This window comes from Solea solea, chromosome 9 (genome assembly GCF_958295425.1).
Source record: "Solea solea chromosome 9, fSolSol10.1, whole genome shotgun sequence".
Classification (NCBI taxonomy): Eukaryota; Metazoa; Chordata; class Actinopteri; order Pleuronectiformes; family Soleidae; genus Solea; species Solea solea.
Window position 1 is genome coordinate 23,652,678 of NC_081142.1, and position 15,696 is coordinate 23,668,373.

General features: G+C 40.9%; 1 protein-coding gene across 1 annotated transcript; it reads left to right on the forward strand.

Annotated features, from left to right (window-relative positions):
- Positions 1-736: 736 nt before the first annotated feature.
- On the forward strand, positions 737-14,928 carry LOC131465951 (desmoglein-2.1-like). Its single transcript, XM_058638947.1, has 14 exons — positions 737-929; positions 4,973-5,101; positions 6,166-6,321; positions 6,439-6,580; positions 7,314-7,474; positions 7,561-7,695; positions 7,814-7,999; positions 8,301-8,704; positions 8,813-8,955; positions 9,611-9,832; positions 10,186-10,428; positions 11,620-11,750; positions 11,992-12,309; positions 12,667-14,928. The coding sequence occupies exons 1-14, from the start codon at positions 882-884 to the stop codon at positions 13,768-13,770; spliced, it is 3,522 nt and encodes a 1,173-aa protein (XP_058494930.1). The 5' UTR covers positions 737-881; the 3' UTR covers positions 13,771-14,928.
- The last annotated feature ends 768 nt before the right edge of the window (positions 14,929-15,696 follow it).

The window sequence follows — 15,696 nt, forward strand, 5'->3', positions numbered from 1 at the left end:
TCAAAATATAGGTAAGAAAACTCAGATTATCAAGTGACAAAATTGGATAAAATAAATAATAAAGGAGTGATGAAAATGCAGCAGAAATACTTTTCAGTAATAATATGGAAACAGTAAAATAAGATTTGAATGTAAACATAATTGTGTTGCAATAACTAGAGAAACAGGTAATAATAACTCTGTAAAACAATGTGTGTGTGTGTGTGTGTGTGTGTGTGTATGTAACAATAACTAAACACAGCTTTTACCTGGCAGTTACTTTGAAAAATAATATGATATTGTGATATTATGTCCTTACACTATTGCATTACTATTACAAGAAAAAGAATAAACTATTACAAATGAAGCTTAAGACTAAGACACATAGATGCTACGCTTGCTTGTTCAGATGAACCAAAATATCAAATATGCAAAACTGACTCAAGTATTTGATCAAGTACAGACGTGTGTGTGTGTGCGTGTGCGTGTGTGCGCGTGCATGTGTGGGATTCCTCATGTTGTGGGGACTCGTCTTCCTTCTTTATGTGGTCCCTGTGTAATGTAAATGACTACAATTAAAGGTGAAGACATGTTTTAAAGGTAGGTTCAGGTTAAGATTAGGATTAGGATTTGGCCAGTTGTATTTATTAGGGTTAAGGGTTAAAGTGAGAGTTAATCTCCAGGAAATGTCCTCAGAAGTCATGGAAACCAGTGTGTGTGTGTGTGTGTGTGTGTGTGTGTGTGTGTGTGTCTCTCTCTCTCTCTCTCCCTATCCCTCCTCCCTCTCTTCTTTCATAAAGTCCCTCTCCCCTCCTCCCTCACACATACACACAGGAGCTGCTCTCACCCGGACTGTATTGTTTTTTACCTGACACGGATAATCTGACCCATCTCGTCCACTCATGAGTCGGGTTTCTCTGCCCGAGCTTCTGCTCCTGCTCGGGTTTATGGTGAGTTTTTATTGAAATTATCTGTTTATGTGAACCTGCTGCACTTGTCTGTGGTCTGTGACTTTAAAGCCGGTGAATTGAATGTTTGTGTGGATACACACACACACACACACACGACTTCTGCTCACCTGTCGCCACTTAAACGCTGTGTCAGCTCATTTTAAAGTCAAGAAACCATGAAAAAGCAAAATATTTAAGATGAAGAAATTATTTATTTTTTAAAAAAAATTCTTTATATCATTTTTGCCATGACACAAATCACAATTTTTGCCAGAATAGAATAAAAGAAAAGAGAAAAACAATTAAGTTGTGTACTATTACTTACTTACTTACTATTATCGTCATGGGGAAATTCATGTTGTTGTCAACAGTACTGGTTGCCAAGGCAACACACATGTTGACTTTGCTCCAAGGAATCCCACAATAGTTGAGTGTGAGTTTATTTACCTTTTTAAATGTCACACGTTTATGAAACATTAAGACGGGCCAATTTAACTTTTTTATTTAAAATAATATAAATCACTATCGAGTGATTGACTGGCCTGTGTTATGTCATGTAATGTGGAGCAGATGTTTGTGTGTGGTGGCATCATAAATAAACTGTTTTATGAGTGGAATCTGCATCGCATTATTATGATGGTGATGATTTCCTCGTAAATCTTGCACGATTTCTTGCCACAGAAAGACGATAAAAATACCAGAGACGCAGTTATCACACGACGCCACAGTCGGGTTTGAGTTTCAAATACAGTCGCTGTTGCATAAAGTTTATGATCAGGTGTGGACTGAGAGAAATATTTAAGCAGGGTGTGAATAATAACTGAAGTTTTAGGAGAATTAACAGCGACTCTTTGTCATTAAGTGTTGACTCAGTCGATTCTTTTGTGTTCAGCACTTTTCAAACGTGTGGTGGTGAGTCACAGTAAAACCTGGCCACTCCCTTCTGCTCCTCATCAACACAGGTACACAGGTATACAAGTCCAGGGAGTGGTCGGGCGGGCGGGAGGATGTGTGTGCGTGTTTGTGAGTGCGTGTGAGTGGAGCAGCAGCAGCAGCAGAATTTGACCGATACTTTGAAATTCATGCTAAACATGTTTTTCATGTAGGAAAAGACACACACACACACACACACACATCAGTTAGGTCAAAGGTCAAGTGTTCACTCACTGATGTTTTAACTTCCATTTGTCTGTTTGACCACAGAACAAACAGTGACGTAATCGCTAAATGTTTCTTTCTTTTTTCCACAATTATCTTTAACCAGAATAATTGTGATTCACATTATTTTATTAATAACAGTAAAAAAATAAAAAAATATGGACAGTAAATTGGAAATGGGCATAGCCTTCTTCTCATTATTTGTTTTGTTCAAATAAAGACAAAATAGATTAAGCAAAATATCACCATTGTCATCAAAAAGGGCTCCAAAATGTTGTGACATTACAGAAATGGTGCAAAACGGTTTTTTTTAAGTAATGTTACAAAAACCTTTCCACAAAAATGATGTCAAATTAAATCTCGTCTAAATGAAATAACATTTTCATCTTCTTATTGGCTTTCACTTAAAAGGCCCAGTATTTGCTGTAACATGTATAATTGTCAAGACACTTTATGAATTCTTTCTTCTTTTTGAAACCCAATTTTTTTTTTTTATCATGATGTACAACAGCATCACATATTTTCTTAGCTATAATTCTTCACATGACAATAAAAAAAGAACATAAAAGGCAGAAAAGTGAAGAGTTTCATTCATTCATCAGCAAAACTGGCTGTGGATGTTGATCAGCTCACATCAGACAAACTTACAGTGAGTACTTTGTGGATAATAGACCGCGGCCCCACCCTCTCTGTCAGCACTGGCTCCGATATCAACTACAGACAGAGAATGCAACACAACTGTGTCGGTACAAAAGGTCAGATGTCCTCTCAGGACACGTAGAACGTGTTTGACTGGCAGCCGCTCGTCAACAAATTTTGTCCTCTGAACGGCCCAGAGCATTCCTTTCTCTTCAATACATGGACTTTTATGACTTCTATTGAAGACTCAATGAGAACAGATACGTAGACATAGTACGTATACACAAATACACTTAATGCAACACGGCAGATACAAAAGAATTTGTCTGTGTTTGTGGACCCAGAGTCGTCCAATCACAAAGATCTGCAGACTCACCTGAGGCGTGGGTTAATCCCGGGGGGATTAGCAACGTTAGCAGTGTTTTGACAAAACAAGTTACATACTGGAGCTTTAATTCAACATGTTTTTTGTTTTTTTACGAAGTCATCAGTCTCACAATTGCTTTTCAATTTCAGCGGCACATGAAGTGACAACCGAGCATGAATGCTTCTTCAGGTGCTCTAAAATCTACCGATGATATATCATGAGATATGCATATGACCTAAACCAGGGGTGCTCAGTACGTCGATCGCGATCTACCAGTCGATCGCAAAGGTAGCGTGGGTAGATCACATAACGTTAAAAAAAAATAGACTTCAGCCTATCATCCATCCTGTCACTTGATTGATATACAGGGCAGCCAGTCAGCTGACATCTGACTTTTTCTGACACTTAGGTCACTGCGCATGCGCAAACAACGGCGCTAAGTGCAGCAGCAAAACTAACAAGATAGCTAGCGAGTTACCTCCAATTTTTCTCTTAAACTTAAGAAAGGGTATAAAAATTAGTGGGGGAGCTGGACCAAGTTAAAAGACAAAAACGTATCACTTTCATACAGAATGGGAGGATGGCTTTTGTTCACGATGACATTTTCGAAGTGCGTTTGATGATCATTTGTTAGTGTGCTTGAGGCTGGCTGTCAGCAGCTACTGTGCTGATTCCATTCAGTGCAAGTCATCAGAGTAAAGTCAGGTAATGACAAAAAATGTACATAGTTAATTGTGTTGTGTTGTGCAATATGGGCTCATGTGGTTATGCAAGGTACATCAACATACATTGTACATATAAAGAATTCTCAATATATTTATAAATAAATATATGTTTTGCATTTTTGTAGTAGGTAGATCATTTAGACTTGGTCATTTTATAAGTAGCTCACATGCTGAAAAAGTGTGAGCACCCCTGACCTAAACAGACTACTGGTCTATTCACGTGGGATTAGTAGTATACAGGGACCGTTTTACCCACAAATGTCCCCAGCACTGTAACTGACGTTGTCCAGTAATGATTACTGACTGATAAAAAAGACATGAGATTTGAAAACATTAAGTTTAAATGGCAGAAATATAATTAAAAAAAAATCCATCAAAGATGAAGGTCGGAAATTTGGACCGAGAGTCGAAAGTTTGGGGATTAGTGACAAATAGGGCTGCAACTAACGATTATTTTCATAATTGATTAATCTGTCGATTATTTTCTCAATCCTTCGAGTAATCGCTTGGTCCATAAAATGTCAGAAATGTTGATCAGTGTTTCTCAAAACTCAAATGTTCTCAATGTTCTCAAATGTCTGATCTCGTTATCTTGTCCAAAAACCAAACATTATTCAGTTTGAATGATTGCTGTGTTGGAGACACAGAGAAACCAGAAAATATTTACAGTTAAGAAGCTGAAAAAATCTGAAAACTTGCTCTAATTTTTTAAAAACACTCAGACCGATGAATCGATTATTAAAATAGTTGACGATTCATTTAGTAATCGATTATTAATCGAGTAATTGTTTCAGCCTTGTAGTACTTAAAAGTCAAAATTCCTGTCCAGTTTCACCAGCACATGTAAATTGCTCATCATGAGAAGCAAAGAAAATTCAGAAAGACTGAGAAATTAATTCATAACTGAAGAAACAACAGAAATATGGTAGAAAAACAGGTTCTCAAAAAGTCTTTGAAAATTGTCAGAATAGTGAGTTTACACCAAGAAGGTTGGCATTCTATACTTTACACCCCATGGTTCCCAAGTCATGAGATTAGATTATTTAAGTAAACAATTTGCTACCGACCACTGGTAGTTACTCCATAATATTGGAAACGATGAGTGAAAACTGTAAATAGGGTAAAGTAAAGTGTCATTGTGTGTTGTTTTCCAGGTCCAGGTTGTTGTTGTGGTCAGAGCCAGTCCTGGAGACAGACTGGTGAGAAAAAGAAGAGAATGGGTCGTTCCTCCAAAAGCTCTGAAGGAAAATGAAGACTACACAAGTCAGGCCTCAATCGCCAGGGTGAGTTACCGACCTGTATTTCAGTTTCATTCTACTTTCTAACTCTGAAAACAGTCACAGAGAGGACAGACGACAGTCTGACAACAGCACTGAGAACCAGAATGACTGACGAGACAGTGGAGACAACCAACAACCAAATGTGTGCTTATATATACACACTTACTGCCACCTGCTGGATTTTCATATGTTTGCACCCTCGCAAGGCCAGTGGGAGATTCCTGTTGGTGGAACGCCAACATAAAGTGGCCTCTCCTGTTCACGGCCATGACCGTGCCACTATATTTGAATAGTTTAAAATGTAAAGTGCCTTAGAACTTTTCTTTTATTCGGTTACCCCTTCAAAAGAGTTAAAGAAGCGTCTTATTCCTGTCGGCCACCGTTTGATATGTGGTTTTGCCACACAGTGTAAGTATACATCAGAAACTGTCCCCACAGGTTAACGTTTTGAGATTTAGTGTGACCCTATACCCATACACTCCCCCTGCAGTTTTGGAGCACATATTTTTAAGACACCACCATCTATACATTGTTTACCTCGTTATCCTCACTGTCATAAAACTCACAGCTGATACCTATCACTACCTTGATCTTATAGCCAGTACCTGGCTAGGGGGCGTGTGTGTGTGTGTCGTGCCATGAAAAAAAGTGTTTCTCGCGAGGCCCGAGAATTCACAAGCTGGGGAAGGGAAGACAGCCCCCAATCTCCCCGCAACAAAACATTTTGACCATCACAATGACTCCAAAGCTGTTAAATGGCATATTTGTGCTTTAAACCTTGAGTGGAACTCGTAAAACCTGTGTTTGTTCCGACTCTTTTAGTCAAACAAATAACTGCTGTAGAAAAAGTCTATTATTTCTACATACTTGAGCATTAAATACACAGCTTTAAGACCAACTTTCAGTCACATCATTCCAATTTTGCACAGGCATGGATTTAAGAAAAGCAGCCAAAGAAACAAAACAATTACCTGATGGATTTTCCTGCATGTTCTGTTGTGCTCTGGTGCTCTGGTGCAAATGTGAGCGAGGAAATGATCACGATCACGTTCTGCTTTGTGTTTCAGATTCGATCCGATTTTGAAAGCGGGGCAAATATTCGTTATTCCCTGGAAGGAGAGGGTGCAAACAAATATCCCTTCAATGTGTTCATCGTCGACCCAATCACTGGATACATCCGTGTGACCCAAAAGCTTGACAGGGAGTTAATTGACACTTACAATGTAAGTGATTTCTTCTCCCTCTCTCTTGTTTCTGTTTTGTTGTACTTTTGACTTTTATATTTAACGATGATTTGGCACCGATATAATGTTAATATTGTTTGTCTTCTGCTGTTTCAGCTGTCGGGTGTTGCTACATATAGTGATGGCAAACATGCAGAGAAAAAAATTGGCATACGGATCAAGGTTGTGGACGAGAATGACAATCCTCCAGTGTTTGGACCGGTCCAGAAGGGGGAGGTGACCGAGAACAGTCCTCCAGGTTTGTCTGTCTTCTTGTGGGTACAGTTCTCTCACATGTCTGTCCTAAATATGTTGAAGTCCGTCCCCTTCACCACTTTTTTAAAGTTAAATTCTGACCAAATTTAGAACCAATCTGTGAATCACTGAGAGGATCCGAGATCAAAAATGGCTGCCCTGCTTCTGTGTCGCTGAGCAGATTGAAATATTGCTCTACTGAAAGTTAAAGTTCTATGGAATATTAAATGTATTGAATCAGTGTTTCTCAAACCTTTTACATGGGAACCCACTTTTTAAACATGTCAAACAGTTTTGGACTCAATTTAATTTGTGACAAATTTGTAAGAGGACAGGGACATTTTTTAATGTTTTGGTTACTCCTCAGCCACTAAGCAGCACGCAGGGATGAATGGGTGTTAGGTAGCTTGTTCAGGAATATCCCAGCTTTTTTGAACTGGTATGGTTTCAAACCAGCATCCCACCACATGCATGTCCAGTTCCCTTTCCCCATTGGCCATGGGCTGTGTTTTGTCTTCCACTTCACTGTTTTGCCTGAAAAATGATAGTTTGACTAAATTTAGTTGTGTTTCACTAACAGAGTACGGGTCATTTCATCCATCCTCATGCTAGTTTGCTTCACAGACTGTTTGTCGTCATACATCGTCAAAGATCCTCGAATGTTTGCATTCTCTTTGTTCAGACTGAAAACAGTTTACTTTGCCTCCACTCATTGTTCAGTGTCATTTTTTTCACAGGGACTTCAGTTATGAAAATGTCAGCAACTGATGCTGATGAACCTGGGAACGTGAACTCTCAAATTGCCTACAGCATCATAAATCAGTCTCCACCCGGTGACATGTTCTCCATTGCCCCTGATGGGACCATCTATGTCAAACAACCTTTCCTGGACAGGGAGGTGCGTTATCAACTTCTGTCTTTTCTTTAAGCTTAACTAAGTCAAAGCTTAACTGGGTATACAAAATGTATGACTTCGAATTTCAGAAAGACGACCGCTACACTTTGACCGTGAAAGCTCAAGACCTAAATGGTGCACCAGGTGGACACAGTGCCACCAGTACTGCGACCATAATGATCCATGATGTGAATGACAACTTCCCAACTCTGGAAAAAGAGACGGTAGTTTTTCTGTTCACACAATGTTATGTCATCACGTGCATGATTTTTAAATAGTGGACATGTGGATGCATTGTTGAAAAGAACCTCATGACTTTGGTCTCATGTGTTCTACTGACAGTATTCGGGCAGTATTGAGGAGAACGCACAGGGTGTGGAGGTGATGAGAATCAAAGCAGAGGACCTGGACGTGGAGAACACAGACAACTGGGAAGCTGTGTATGAAATTACCCAAGGGAACGAGGCTGGGTATTTTAGCATTCAAAGAGACCCACTCACCAATGAGGGCATCCTAATGCTTGACAAGGTACAGCATTTTTATTTTGGAGGAGTTTACTGAATGATACCGTAGCCTGTAATTTGCTTTCAGGGTGCGAACATTCCTGTATACGTTGTTTATGATGCAGTGAATTTCATCCATTTATCTACATTCTGCTGCCACCCACTGAACTGTGTAGAAAACAAACTAGACTGAGACCTGTCTCCATCTCTTTGGTTGTCTTTCCCAGAACATACTGTATTTGAGGTCAACCTAAAAGAAACAGTTCAGGTTGTATTAACAAATCTCTCTGATGTTTGTAATGTGTGTCCTTTGTGTCATTTCACAGGCTGTAAATTATGAGGATGTGAAGGACCTTCAACTGGGACTAATCGTGAAAAACAAGGCTTCAATGTTTTCTGGATCGGGAGGAAGTTTTGGAGGTGGAGCAGGTGGAGGTGGTGGAGGAGGAGGAGGAGGAGGAGGAGGAGGTGGAGGAGGAGGAGGAGGAGGTGGAGGAGGAGGTGGTAGTGCTGGAGGAGGATTTGGTGGAGGAGGTGGTGGATCATCAAGCTACAAATATAAAACATATCCCATCAAAATCAACGTGAAGAATTTGCCTGAAGGGCCAAGTTTCAGCCCCAAGATCAAAGCCATTCCAATTTCAGAGGGAGGCACATTCAACATGCAAGAAGTCATTGCCCGCTATTATGCAATAGACGAAGACACTGGGAAACCAGCTGAGAATGTCAGGTCAGTGCAAACACAAAGATGAACACTTCAAACACTATACATTCAAAATTATGAGCCATAACCTTTGCCACTTAATAATGATAACCAAACAGCTCACTGCTTCACTAGGTATGCAAAGGGCTTAGACCCTGATAACTGGTTCACCATTGACCCAAAGACAGCGGAAATCAAAATGAACAAGATGCCTGACCGAGAATCTCCTTTCCTGGTCAATGGGACATATCTTGCCAAAGTCCTGTGCATCTCTGAAGGTACAGTATATTTCAATATACAATATATAGTTCCAGATATTTTACATGTAAAGTATATGTGTGTGTGTGTATAAGGGATTTGTTTTATTTGTGTACAAAAACCTGTGAAACAAAGGAGAACATCCAGCAGCTCTTTTTTCCTGCTCAGTTTGTGGCTGTCTCCAAAAGACAATAGAATGCGGGCATTGAAGAAACACTGGTCGCAAGGGAGTGATGTTTTTCTGTCGCCATATCAGCTGAATGTTGCTGTCCGTACTGCACCTTTTTACTTTGGTACCCGAAGGGAAGGGTTCCCAAAGAATGGAACAGTTGGGGCTGGGTTTTTTGGTACTATTCCTAATGGAACATATACCGTAAACATGTACCGTACAGTTCCACTCACTGTGCTGTGCCAATCTCAGCTGATGTAGGGCGAAAGGCAGAGAACACCCTGGACAGATCGCTAGTCCATCACAGGGCCACATATAGAGACAAATAACCATTCATTTTCACACTTACACCTGTGTCCAATTTACCTAATCAGGATATTGCATGTTTTTGGACTGTGGGAGGAAACCGGAGAACCCGGAGAAAACCAAGCAAACTGCCTCTCTGATATCTGATCCTGGAGAAAATGCTGACTGCTGTGTTCTTATTTGTGTTTTTCTAATAACAGACATGCCCACTAAAACAGCCACTGGCACTGTGGCAATTCAGGTGGAAGACTTTAATGACCACTGCCCCACCCTGACCAGTGATGAAGAGACCATGTGCACCACAGCCACTGGTGTCACTGTGGTTGCCAAAGATGAGGATGTAGCCCCGAATGGACCTCCTTTTGACTTCACCATTGTCCCTGAAGACACTGTGGGAAAGTGGAGGGTGGAGTATCACAATGGTAAGAGTTTTAGAATCAACCTCTGGTGTATAAACGTTGGAAAAGCATAAATCAATTGGACAGCACAGAAGATCAAAGAGTGGATGTTTTTCAAGACTTCCCGAATGCCCAGAATCCTTTGCCAACCTTAAGAGTTGTGACCCAAGTCATTTTGTGTCGTGATGTAATTGTCATTGGTTCCTCCCAGTAAAAGATTGTGTAGTTTAACAAGTTCTGACCTCCTGTCATTGTTCAATAATGTAATGTGCCACATTACTCCTCAGTATCACATATGTTTTGCACAGCCATCCTATGACACTGAACTTCTTGTAACGTGAACTTGAAAGTTTACATTGTTCTCTTATTACATGTAGATACTGCAGCTATCCTCAGGGCCCAGGAGACCTTGTGGCCTGACATATATGAAGTGACAGTTTTGGTGAAGGACCAGCAGGGTGTGGCCTGTCCAGAGCCACAGAAAGTAAAGGTCCGTGTTTGTACATGTGAGGATGGAGTGGTGTGTGGAAAAAAAGGCTCCAGTGGTCAGCCAACGAAGACGTCAGAGTTGGGGCCTGCAGGCATCGGACTGCTGTTCTTGGGCCTGCTGCTGTTAGCACGTAAGTATGACATGAAGTGTCATTCTGATAAAAGGCTTGGTTAAAGGCAAATGTTTCCAGAGTCCATGTTCCAAGTTTGCTGTAGTGATGAGTTTGGTTCAAAATGACTTCAGCTTTTACTCACGTGAGCCCCAACTACGATTAAAAAAAAAAAAAAAAAGATCGTTGTTTCATTGTTTCCGTTACCGCACAAGTTTCCCTTTTGAAATCGCACCATGCCCCCTCGAAAAATCCCACCAGACCATGATGACTACCAGTGCCCGAGGCACAAGGAGGCCCCCAATCAAGTGTGTGGGGGGTTTTTTTTGTTTGTTTTTAAAAATATTAAATAACATGTGACATGTTTGAATGAATGAATGGATTTTTCAATTTAACTTCAGGAAGCCATACTTAGTGCTTCCCTTTGAATATAAAAGTTTAAAATAAATCTGTGATCTCAGTGCCCTCTAAGGTTAAAAGATGTCTGGTTTGGTGTAAATAGCGACTATATTAATGCAGGGTTCTACCAAGGGCCAGAAGTCTCGAGGGAAGCCCCAAAACATTGTTGGCATGTGAGCAAGGATGGGTTAATGAATGAGCCGACCAGGCCCAAGAGGTCAAGGGGCTCTGAAGCCCAAGCCCCTACCTTAATAACCTACCTTAATTGCCCTTCTCCAGCTCTCAAAAATGCACCAGAATATAGGAAATCGCATCTACCAGATTAAAAGTTTTCGGGGGAGAACCCCCAGACACCATTTCCTATATGCACCCACTCTTGAACAAATAGGGTGGTCCTTATGCATCTGTGCTCAGGGTAAGAGTAGTTCATAATCTGTCTGTATTAATGCAATGTTTTTGGTGATGCTAACTTTTTTGATACTCAAATGACAACTTGATGCCAAAAAAACAACACATACTCTGAAAAGATCGGAAAGACGTAAAGTTAACCTAGCTGCCCACTAGAAACAGTGCCACCATGGCATTACTTGCAACCCTTCCTGGGCTTTCAGTTCACTCTGGTCTTGGATCGCTCTGTATCAGCACTTGTTGTTGGCGCCTTTTCTGCCATAACGTTGCTGCAACTGTCTTGTGTCTCGCTGAATGTTTAGCAAGCTAGCATATCCACATCATCTCCCTCTGTGGATCACTTCTCCCCACAAATACGGCATATGTCAGTGTGTTAGTTAACTTAGTTTTTTTTTTTTTTAACAGTAATCCCTCTACTGCTGCTCTTCTGTCAATGCGGGAAGGCTGCGGGTGTGGCAGGGGGCTTTACTGAGATGCCTTTCGATACCAAATCTCACCTCATTAATTACCGCACTGAGGGCCAAGGAGAAAACACGGTAAGATCAATATGTATTTTCCCTTTTTTGGCAGAAAATATGTTAGAGGGGAGAGAAAGAGCAAAGCAAAAGGCCACAAGTTGGAATTAAACTTTTGGTTGGTAGTGGAGTAATGTTTGCTGACTCACAAATTTCAAACATAAGTCTATCTGTAAATGCAAGGAGCATCTGTCTATTAATGGCATAACTGTCAAAAAACAAAAAAATATGTTCTAACTTATGGATCGTTGGTCTGTTTTAGGAGGTTCCACTGCTGACCATGCCAACACAAGTAGATGCTGGTGATTTTAACATAAACAGAAATTCGGTAAATGCAAATATGGCAGGAATGGATTTTGTGAAATCAGTCACTTCAATGGATGGGATGAACGGCGGTGTCTATCAAGATGACGTTGCACGTCATCTCAGAGAAGAAGGATGGGGGACAATGAATCAGCAGATGGGAGGTGGTGGTGGTGGTGGCTTCTACTCTGAGTATGAAAGCAGGGAATCGGCAAGAGGAGGGATGTTTGACGGAATGGCTCTGCCACACCACTTCCTTGGACAATACTACACTCAGGTGAGGAATTATTTAAATATATATTACCTTGAATTTCCTGTAACCCAAAGAAGGCATTAAGCTATCCTGCACATAATCATATTAATGGTCATTTTTTTTTATGTCAAAACATTTCTTAAACCTGTCACGAGTAACTTTGGGGATTTTTGTTTGGTTGAGCAGTAGAATTCACTTCTGAAAGTTTCTTTGGGCACTTTCAACTTTCAACCTATCAAGAGCTGATAGATTTAATCAATGTTGTCTGAACTTATGTGACAATGGTTTGAATATAACAGGCATTTGTTTGTATTTTTCAAAGTTACGCACTACAGTTTTAAAAGTACATTTTAGTGATTGATTATCTTTACTTTAATACAGAGATTGGCCAGTGGAACTGAGAACCTTGCAGTGAAGGACAATCTGTTGGTTTATGACTATGAGGGCCAGGGTTCGATTGCCGGCTCAGTGGGCTGCTGCAGCCTTCTGGAGTCTGACAATGACCTGCAATTCCTTGATGACCTTGGACCAAAGTTTAAGACCCTGGCTGAGGTGTGCCACAACAAGAAAATCCCCTCCGAAGTCAAGAAGCATGAATTCACTCCTCCTCCTCCTCTGCCGAGTGTCTCCATCAACACTCATACCTCAGTTTCAAGTTTGATGGCTCCCCCACAACTACCACCTCCAACCCAGGTGCAGCCGACCATCGCCAAAACAGACCACATGGTGATCAAGGAGTCAAATCGACATTCTCAGGTGGTGAGGGAGAATGTGGCCACACAGAGAGGGGGAATGGGGAATCAAGGCCAGGTGCTCTTGCTACAGCAGCAGCCGCAGCAGCAGCAGCCTGTGTATTACACCACCGCCCCAATGATGCAGCCGATGCACTACGTTGTCCAGCCACAGGTTCAGAACACCATGCTGCTGGCTGAGGCACCAGCCACCAACCTGCAGGGCATGGTGATGGTTAATGGCACCCAGACTCTACCCACCCAAGGCATGGTCATTCAGGGGCAGACACTGATGTCAGGTGGACAATACCCAGGCCCCGGCATGGTGATGGTGCAGAGTGGCGGGATCCAGGGGGGAGGAACCAACCTGATTCATGCTGGAAACCTCGCTGGCTCCCAAACCATGATGGTTGTGGAGGAAAAGGTCCCTGTAGGGTCAATGAAAGTGCTGAAGGAGGGCCAGACCCATCTCGTGCAGGGGGGAACTCTCAAGGGACAAGGGGGTGCAGGATCTCAGAGAGTCTTGGTGGTCGGAGGATCATCAATCAGCGGAGGACAACTGGTCCAGGAAGTAGGAGGTCTTGGAAGTTTCTCCAAGAGGAGTGATTTATCTGGCTCTCAGAGACTCCTCTACAGCAAGGGCAGCACAACCACAGGCTCCAACAGCAATCTGGTGGGTTCCTCATCCACCATGATGAGTGCGACGCCCTCTGTCCGCAAAGTGGTGGTGCAGGAGACCAGAGAAATTCGCTGAACTGCGATGTGAGGAAAGACTTTCTGCCATGGTAGCGTCTCGAGAATTTTACTGAGCAGCACTCTGTGTGTGTATATCAACTTCTTAATGGTGGTGGATGTGTTACAGCAGCTTGATAAGGACTACAGTCACATATGCCTGCATGCTAAAGTTACAGCTTCAGCTGCAGTTTCACTGAAACAACTTTGTTAGATTTAAAGTCAGTCTTAATGCTTATGTTCACTTTTATCCAAACACGAAGCAAACCGTGATGTTTTTGTAAATAATGCTTTGAGGTCAATGTTCTCATTTATTCTGATAAACTGATCTAGTTATACAGGATGTATTGGCAGACTCTTTGTCGCAAAATAAGTTTAACATTCCCAGTATGTTGTTTATAGTAAATGCACTGATATTCCCATCAGCCAAAGCTGCACTTTGTGTTTACTGCTAAGTAAGTTATGATTGTAATCAAGTTAAATACACTCATGCTGCATTTTAGTATTGTCATTGTGAGTGTGTGTCTAAAGAAGCTGTTCAGACCTGGTATAAACATGATACCACATCTCCATATAATGTCTCACGTGACCACATGTAAGATCTCACTTATCGCATATTTTCTTGGTAAAAATGTTTCTTCATATACTGATGATACAACAATGTGACCACGTATGAATTAAGGTATAGAGAGCTTAGAAAATATTTCAGTTCACTCAGGTTTACACACAAACACGCTGTTGGGAGAACTTCCAATTGGGTCTGAGTGACTGGATTTCAGATGCGGCCACAATACATCTCAGGTGCACTACTATACTTTCACAAGTGTAGAGCTTAACTACAGCCTCACTGTTAGCTGCCAGAAGGGCACAAAAACTTACTTTCTACCTTCTATTGTATTTAAAGCACATTCTATTACCAAAAGCTAATTAAAACACAAATTACTTGATTAAACAGGAACTTTTATGAGAAAGGTTTAATAAACTATTGCCCTGGTTTTCTGTATTTTCTCGATGCACAGTTTTGAATGAGTTGCAGCTAAGCAGTATAAAGTGGTGTTTTTTTTTATGTGTGAGAATGCAAGTGCAGGTCTGTGTCTTAACATATTGTAATGAAAGGTAGGTTGTGACTCTTGTGATGCAATAAAAACTCAGCTTTGAAAGCTAAATGGCTTTAAAATTATACGTGTTTTGTCTTTGTCAGTGGACAAGAGAGCTGTGAGGTTACTGCGTTACCTCGCTGTGCGCACACTTTACCTGAACGGCTGACTATTTGTGTAAAAATTGTCAATGTTTTCCTGATAGCCACATGTGGAACCGTCCACTGTCTGGAAGACACAGAGCAACATGGTCATGAAATAAACTGGAGTACACGTGAGATTAGTTCTGATACTGAGCCAGGATTTCCTGTTTTTGACCGAAGAATGTTTGTTAAATAACCTACAAGCAGTAATTATGTTAAAGTAGAACTTACAAACAAACAAACAAATCTCATGTTGACATGGTTTTTGACTGATTTCTATGCACACAGTTGTGATTCAGTGAAATGGGTAACTGAGATCATTTGTTAATGTTTGTCTCAAGGAACATATTAATCTCACACTTGCTCCTTTTAATAAATAGTTTTTTTTATAAAATGGCATAAGGTCAGCAAGTGTTTAATGTTGTCGGTGCGAGGACAGATTATCTGAAAGGTATATATATATATATATATATATATATATATAGATTGGTGTAGAATTCACACATTTGCATAAATGGACACAGTGTTGATATAATTATTGATATTCCCTATTTTTTCTTACAAAATATCCAAAATGTAGGCACTCGTCTTCCAAAACAGATCTGTCATGGTGATATTTGAGTGCAGGTCACAGACTCACCAGCAGGTGGCAGGCTATGCTTGGATGAAGCAAATGGAGATTCAGCTCAATTCTGAGCTTCTCCTTTT